The sequence below is a fragment of the Tachysurus vachellii genome, chromosome 6 (genome assembly GCF_030014155.1).
Source record: "Tachysurus vachellii isolate PV-2020 chromosome 6, HZAU_Pvac_v1, whole genome shotgun sequence".
NCBI lineage: Eukaryota > Metazoa > Chordata > Actinopteri > Siluriformes > Bagridae > Tachysurus > Tachysurus vachellii.
In genome coordinates, this window is record NC_083465.1 from 20,458,077 (window position 1) to 20,466,604 (window position 8,528).

The window sequence follows — 8,528 nt, forward strand, 5'->3', positions numbered from 1 at the left end:
CAAAGGAGAGCATGAAAAAAGGGTGATTGAGAGCCAGCATCTCTTAATAGGGCATTTACAGCTCCACACTTTCTCCACATAGCTTATAACGTAACTGTCCATTCTGGATGTAGCAGCAATTCTAGGAAGCTGAGAAACCACAGAAATAGAGGCAAAGGGATATTTAGACAGAGAGAGAGAGAGACAGAGAGAGAGAGAGAGAGAGAGAGAGAGAGAGAGAGACAGAGACAGGTGCTGCTGGAGCAGAGAGCAGGAAGGAGGAGGAGATTTCTCCTCGAGCATAACGCAGCAGAAGAGAGAAGCCGCACACAGTTACTCAGAGGAATTCCTAAACAGCTGTCCGGTAGACCTCCTGCCTGTGAAGAACAGACATCCAGAGCAAAGAGACGGAAAGACAGAGTGAGAGACAGTGAGGAAGATAAAACCGCTGTAGACTACACTACACAGATGTCATTTGGGGCATTAAAATTTCACAAGACAAGCTACTACTTCTGCAAGAAGAACTAAGACGTTCATCTTAAGAAAATAAATACACAGGTAAAAAAAATATTAAGCTGTGAATTGAATTATAGGGACAAATTATTCTGACAATATATAACATGCATAGTATTTTAAAGGTATTGTTAAGGTGACATTTACATGTTGTATTATACAGCTTCTATTCTTTAGTTTCTTTTTAAATTTGAGTTAGTAGTTATAAGATGTTAGATGTTATAAGATGTATTAGTAAATTGTGCTACAAAATTTTAGAACACTAAATGCTTATGGTTTATGGGTTATGACTGTTTAGCAGCCTGCTCATTTGAGACTCGAAGGAAATTAAGGGGGCGTGTGATTTTCGGTAAAGAGAAAAAGAATTCAGTAAATTATTCCATTAAATTATTTCATGCATGCCACATGCCAGACTATGTTGAATAGGTTTTGTGTTTGTAGGATTTTTTTTACTATGTTCTTAGAGTAATGTGAAAGAAATGACACACAAGTGCAAGATGGACAGAAGGACCCGAGCATGTGCCCACAACAAGAGATAAAGCACAGCAAAGGCAACCTGATACTTTTTTGCCACTGCAGCAAACACTTTCCCACTCAGTCGACACACTAACCACAATAACCAAAGAACTGCTATTGAGCGGCAGCCAGAAGAACTTGGAGAGTTCTTCCAGCTGTTTTGACGTCCCCTTTGTGTATTTCAGCCCTCTCATTTCATCTTCGGCACGCGGTGAGCCAAAGACAACATGGGGGCTGAGAACAGAAGGATAGGTGGACAGCAGGGGAGGGAAAAAAATAAAGAAAGAGAGAATAACAGATGAGGTTGAAACAAGAAGAATACTTGCTCCACCCTGCCTGTCTCAGAAGACTCAGAACTCTTTAGCCCTCAGGCCTCGAAAGGAAGCGCCTAGCCTGAAGTATAATTACAGCTCCCTTTATGTTACAAACTGGCAAGCCAAACTGGAGGAATGCTGAGTGAAGGCTGCCATTAGCCTATGTGCTATCAGCCTTTAATCTCTTTTATTACAGGGTGCAAAAGATGGGGTCTTCTGACTATTTTGGATATAGGAATGTTTAAGGTTAAGGGTCGGTATAGAGAGACAGTTTGGTCACTCCAGTGAAATGCTAGTCATTCAATTCCTCAGAAACGAATCAGCTGTATGTGTCTAGCATAAGATTATCTCAGTGCACAGTTGGGATGGATCTTAAATACAGCATCAGCAACAACAACTGCAGAGCTCCATTCAGAGACCACATTTTCAGCCAAAAAAGGCCACGGCTAAAATAGGCTAGAGCTACATTCAGAGACAACACGGTTATGGGCACTAAATTAACGGCTGTCCTCGAAATGCACCTCTACATACAGTAAGCTGAAACTGCTGAATGTTATTGTTGCACTTGTTTAGCTGAGAGCACGCTCATATTCGCTCATATAATAATAAGTGGACCCACATTCTCTGGCAAAGATTTATTTACCAAGAACAAATTAGAAGATGACATAAGTCAACACAAGGACCCTAACTTACTGTCTCACTAGTCCCCATTAAGACCCCTCTCTTTGTAACTGCCACATCTCCATAATTAAACAGCACCCTCTTTGTGTCTGAAGTGGGTACAGGCTTTGGTTTTCACTCAGCCAGCAGGATCAGAGATACACTGATGACCTGCTGGCATTCAGGCCTTATGCACCATTGTGGATGATTGAGATAGTACAGCAATAACACCTCTGAAGAGACTGTGTGACAGAAGGGGGTGGGAAGATAGAAAGGAAATCCATAGTTATATCTGAAGGTTGAGGACATGGACACAGCCATGTGGGTGGCAGAGTGGCAGCTGTGACTTGAAATATGCCCTGCTAGCTGTATACCCATTCAACTCATGTTGATTAAATCATGCACAATAGAAATGCATGGTAATATATAAACTAAATAATGAAGCTTTAATGATAAATAAATTAGTACCAGTTTATTGACCAGTTAAAAATATTTTTTTTTTATGAAGCTTAAAAACTACTTTGTTTAGGTAATAATCTTTGCAAGGCAAAGATTATATGCCTTGCAAATACAGTAATGATTGCACTGAACCTCCCTGCTAACCTTTTAATATTGGTTTTAATTTTCAATTAAAAAAAAAATTTACACCTTAAAGCTTAACAAAAGTTCATAAATGTATCAAAGCTTTCTCAAAGTAAGTTTATATAGCTTTAGGTTCTCCTATAGCATCCTATAGTGGTTCTAATTAGAACTCTTTTTTTGTATGGTCTAATAATGTTGAAGGTCAAACTGAATTCCTTAAGGATTATGTAAAGTGTAGTAATAAATGCAGTAATGAATGATTATATGGTTGAATGAACAAAGGAACAAATTAGATATTCTATCAATATCTATCAGTATTAGATAATCTATTAATGCAACTGTAAGGTCCTGTACATAACTAGGATGTTCCAAGTGTGCTCTTGCCCTCTATTTGCAATTACATGTCTTAAAAAGATGACCAAAGACAGGCTGCCTCCTCCTCTTTCCATATTTTTTGAAACCAGTTCAGAATATTTGTAAAAATGACACTGTAGTATAGTATGGTGTTTAGTCTAAAAACCACACAGTAATAAAAGGGAAGCATTCACTAATACAGTGCATAGGTATTATATTTTGGTTGCTGTTATTTTAAAAACATCTTGGGAACCACATTAAATTTAAATACTGCTTCAGCCTTACAGTCTTTGAAATCTCAGACAGGGTTTCTTGAAGCACAGATGGAATGTGTAGTTATTTGTGAAATTCCTCATGTGAAACTTGAGCACAGGGTCCTGATTCCCAACCAAAGTGTTAGATTTGCTCCACATGACATGTCTTGAAATCAAATCCCACCACAAAGAGTATTACTGTATTTACTGACACGCATCCTTCACTGTATTTGCCCCTTGCATGGCTGTTTCAGCTCAAAGCACTAACACTGAGCTGAAAGCACTAACCATTTCCTCATGGAAAAATAACGCATGATGTGTACATTTTCTTAAAGACATTTTGAATCAGCAAGTCTTCCAGGGTGTGAGAGCCTGTGAGTGATCAATAAGCTAATAGTGCTAATAGGTGTAATGACATTCTCCTGTCTCAGCACTTCAGACAGAGCTCTCTGATTAATCCCTCTCTTTTCGCACATACACAGAAAGGCTTAAACACACAGAGCTCCTATTAGAAAAGAATGTGGATGCTGATCACGGGTGGGGAGAGGGTGCTTGTGGCACGCGACAGGCTAGATTGTTGGTGTGAATCCAATTTGCTTTCTCGATGGAGTGTGCGCATCGAGTCAAGGTCAGAATTCAGAGTTAAATAAATATAATGGACGTTGAAAGGATTATCACAGAGACTAAGCAAAAGACAAAGAAGACAGTTAGAGATAAGTAAACAGCCAGTGCAATGAGTAGTTTAGCTAGTTTAACTGTGACGCTAACAGTTTTCACACTTCTCTTTTCCCTGCACATGTTTGCATTTCACACAAACTCATAATCTCTTCCACCACACATTTACTTTGTCATATAATATAATTACAGTAATTTTAGGCTAGGACAGCAAGAATACTAACACACATTCAATAGTCTACACACACACACACACACACACACACACACATTTCTTATCCATCCATAAAGCTTAGAGAAACTATATTTAGATCTCTGGATGTTAGTCAAATTAGGTTTAGGCTATTTGTGTTGAAAGGCATCAGCATCTAAAAATGTCTTTAAAGACATGTGGACACTTTACCCTCTGGACTATTCAAACACACACACGCGCACACACACACACACACACACACACACACACACACTTAAGTTGAGTAGGCTAAAAAGAACAATGGTACTCATTCAGTCTATGTAGGAAGAAATAGCAGTCATTGTCTAAGTACCATTCATTTTCCCTACACAAAGTACTGTGATGTTGTGTACATGCACTGTAAATTGTTAGCATTTTACCAGAGTCAAGTCATATATCCTGAGGAAATGGAATTTGTGCTGTTTTGTAAACAGATTGGAATTTCTGCTGTTTTGTCTTCTTTGGCTGCCACTTGCTGTGTTCAGGGCAGAGAGAACACAACGCTGAAGCTTGTAGTGTCTTATTTCAGCAAAAGCTTAATACACTATTTTATTTGTAATCACACAGAAAATTGGATCGCTGATAAAATGTCCAGGTCTGAGCAACGTTGCTTTTAGTGGCATCTGTTCATAGCTGAAGGTGTTTTTCGGCTTGAGGTCTCAGTGGCAAGAAAATGTACTGAGCTGTGCTGCTAAAAGAATGTGGATGTTTTTTCAGTTGTACGGACTGGTGCGAACTTGGCCCAGCCACTACTTTTGTGATAGCTTGCAGTCTGTCAGTGAGGGTCAGCGCTTAGAGGTTTCTCAAAAGTAAATATGTCTATAAATGGGCAAGTAGTCTGCCTCTCTTTCTCTCTCTTGCTCTCTCTCCTGCCCTCCGTTCTCTCTCTCTCTCACTCTCCTCATCTAGAATATATCCACTTTAAATGCTCTTAAACCTTGCTCTTTTTGCATACATCATACTTAAAGTATAGTTTAGCACATAAAGTCTTTTAAGGAATATCGCAACTCTGTAGAAATATAGGTTTTCTCTGCTTCACTCTGTGTGCATGGCAGTACGGTAGCTTTCTTTCCTGAGTCATTCTCACACTGATCCTTCTAAAGCCATCTCCTCGCTTAGACCAATGTGGAATCCAGCTGGTCTATATTAGCACATACTAAACAGGAGCCAGACTCAGTTTGATCCAACGACAGCTTGGGCCTCTCACCATTCATGTCTTTCTGGTTTTTATACTGATCTGAGATCAGGAGTATGATGAAGTCATTTTGGGGGGCTATCCTCTGTGGCACACAGTGTTCTTCCCCTCACCAGGGGCTTTGCTATGAATTTGGTAAAGTGATATCTTTGTTGGGCGGCTTCATGATAGATGCTATATATCATCAGTGACAAACTGCTAAGACTGAGAGGACTAGTCTATAAAAATGTCAACTTGTGCATGAGGGCATTACTTGAAAACTGAATGGAATGCAAAGTAAAACTTCTCAGCTTTGTTCATTACACACATACTACTTTACAGAAGACAGATCCCTTTTGTTTTCTTGACTGAAACTATACACATTAAAAAAGATGAGATTGGAAGGTGCACTCTTTGTGTTCTACATAGATCCTTAAAGAGTTCCCTTAAAAGAACCAGTAAGGAACCCAAAATACATCTTGATACAAAAGACTATATTATTAATATAAAAAAGCAAAACATTCTGCAAAAAATATTTAAAAGATAAAAAATCATTTTAAATGTTTCTCTGTTTTCTCTAGGTCAAAGACATTCCATCTGGCCAAGTAAGACCAAAGCAGCCCAACAGTGAGGCCTGAGGACACTGTCACTGTATATCTACAATTATCAAGTGTCTGAGAATGTAACTCCTTTCATTTTCTGGGGAGAACTCAGATCAGCATCAGTTCTGCATCATAGGATTACAGGGTTCAAAGACATCTCCCTTTCTTCTTTCTCTTCTCTCACGGATTTTACTGTTCTGAAATGCCGGCCAAAACTCCCATTTACCTAAAATCCAACAACAGCAAGAAAGGAAAGAAATGTCGCCTTAGAGATATTCTGTCCCCAGACATGATAAGTCCTCCACTGGGAGACTTCCGCCATACTGTCCACATTGGTAAAGGGGGATTGTGTGACACCTTTGGCGACATGACCTTCCTTCAGGGCAAATTTGAGCTGCTTCCTGGGAAGAGTGGCCTGATTCGTCCACAATATGGTGCCCATGGCGAGTTTATGCGAGCTAACAGCGCATCTGATGCATCCTACATTGAAACTCCTTCACCAATCCTGAAGAATGCTATCTCCCTTCCTACTATTGGGGGGAGCCAGGCACTGACCCTGCCTCATATCACTTCCACAATGTTACCCATGACCCGAGACTCTCTGGACGACCCACCCACTCCACCTGCCAGCTCAGAGGGGATAGATGACCTTGAGATCCTGCAAATGGAGAACCTTCTTCAGTCCATAACTATCTTCAGACATGATCCCAGTCCTGTTTTGGAGGAGGTTACTGAGAAATCCTTATTTCCTATCGACTTTATGGAGAAATCACTGGAAAAGAATACCCCCATTCCCCAATACACCTCTGAGAATAATGATACTGAAAAGTCATTAATGTCTATCTTCATCAATGGCAATCACAATGAAAATGGCAACAGCAATAGGAGTAGCAAATGCAAAGACAATGGAATCAACAATGGCTATAATGACAAGAACAGTGATATCTTTCAGTATGAAAAAGAGCTGGCCAGCATGAATGGAGATTGGGAAAATAGAGATAGTGGCGTAGAGGAAGGACGCATTTTTGACTTTGACTTTGAGCTTTCTAAAAGCAAGAGTTTGTCTCAGGAGTCTGTGAACCACAAAACTGGGTCTCTGCTGTCTCTTGAACTGGACTTGGGCCCTTCTATCTTGGACGACATACTCAATATCATGGGTAAGCCTGAGTCTTGAACTGTGCCTCTATGCAGAGGCAGGAAGAGAAAAGAAAGACTTGCCAGTCAAATTATTTTTTGGTATTCTACATAGGAGCAAAGGAACTAAAAAGGCAAGGATGCCTTAGCGATATTTCTCTCAGTATATTTTTATCCTCAACTTCAACTTTCTGTGCTTAACCAATGTTGTTTCTCTTGTAGGCCATAAGAGATGCATGCTTTATCAAATTTAGGGAAGCTACAGAGAGATATCATGCCTTTTTAATGTCACCATCATTTTAAGAACTAAAACTGTTTGGTGTGTTCATCAGTTCCATCACAGGTGTAAATAAAGACAGGACATTTTACTGTATGCTGTAGTTCACTAATGCACAATGTTACATGTTATGTAATAATGTAATGAAATTTCTCTAAGAGATTTACTGTACAGCTATGTGAATTATCTCCAAACTTTATCACAACCCCTCTGCCCTCACCCCCACCCTGTACAGATATTATATTTATACTGACTCTGTCATTAACTGTGCTACAAAAGCATCAAATCATATACCTATGTTTTTACTGTGTGGAGATACAATATAAAATAAATGAGTAAATAAGTAACTTTTTGATATGTCCCATTTGGTTATCTTTTAGGAAATGCTTTGATCTATGAATTATACATATTTATGAAAATTAAGGAATGCTACAGATGTGGAAGCAATGAGAATATGGAGCACACCCACCTTTTTCCCTCATCTCTGACATTCTTCTCATTCACCCAGAATGCCCTGCATTGGGATCAGAGGTGGGTGAACAGTGCAGTCGTTTCTACAGACAGACGCCTGCACCGTTTGTCTACAAGTTGCTTGGTCAGAGAGAAGAGAAGGACTTATCATTCCCTACATTCCACTGAAGCAGCACAAGTGCATAGGGCAGGTCATAAATAAACATCCTGGTCCCTGACAAAGGGCCACGATCTTTAGTTGAGGCGAGGATTGTAAAAGCTACCAGTCCAAAAGCAAAGAGTTTTTGGACTGGTTCCAAAAGCAACCTGTAATTAAGAGTTGTCACAAAGTTAATGCTGAAGTACAAGTATTACAATCAGTCAAGTATAATTAACATATCTAGAGTTGCCTGGCATTCATTTGTGGCTTGTATTCGTTTGTGATAAACATATTTAAATAAATTTCAGCTGCTTTCACCTGTGTGAAATGTAGCTGTAATTACAATTATCCTAATGGCACTTGCTTGGTCCTAAAATCTCATGAAAGGTTTATTTGTTAGTTGCTTTAGGTTATTTTTATATCCACCTTTTAATCCATCAAAACTAAATAAGCAGTCCTCAAATGCCCCTGATTTCTATCTTTAATGCAATTAGCTAGTTTTGGTGCAATCCAAAGCCTCCTGTGAATGAGAACAGAAATAACCAGGCGATATTCTCAGCCATGGTTCTTCTTGCTACATTCCATCTGATTTCTCCTGATGGTTGAGAACTCAAGTCATATGTTAAACATTATTTGTGTGTTTTTCGCGTTG

General features: G+C 39.4%; 1 protein-coding gene across 1 annotated transcript; it reads left to right on the forward strand.

Annotated features, from left to right (window-relative positions):
- The first annotated feature begins 269 nt into the window (after positions 1-269).
- On the forward strand, positions 270-7,613 carry cdc42ep3 (CDC42 effector protein (Rho GTPase binding) 3). Its single transcript, XM_060872801.1, has 2 exons — positions 270-537; positions 5,835-7,613. Exon 2 carries the CDS (start codon positions 6,058-6,060, stop codon positions 7,027-7,029), a length of 972 nt encoding a protein of 323 aa, XP_060728784.1. The 5' UTR covers positions 270-537; positions 5,835-6,057; the 3' UTR covers positions 7,030-7,613.
- Positions 7,614-8,528: the final 915 nt, after the last annotated feature.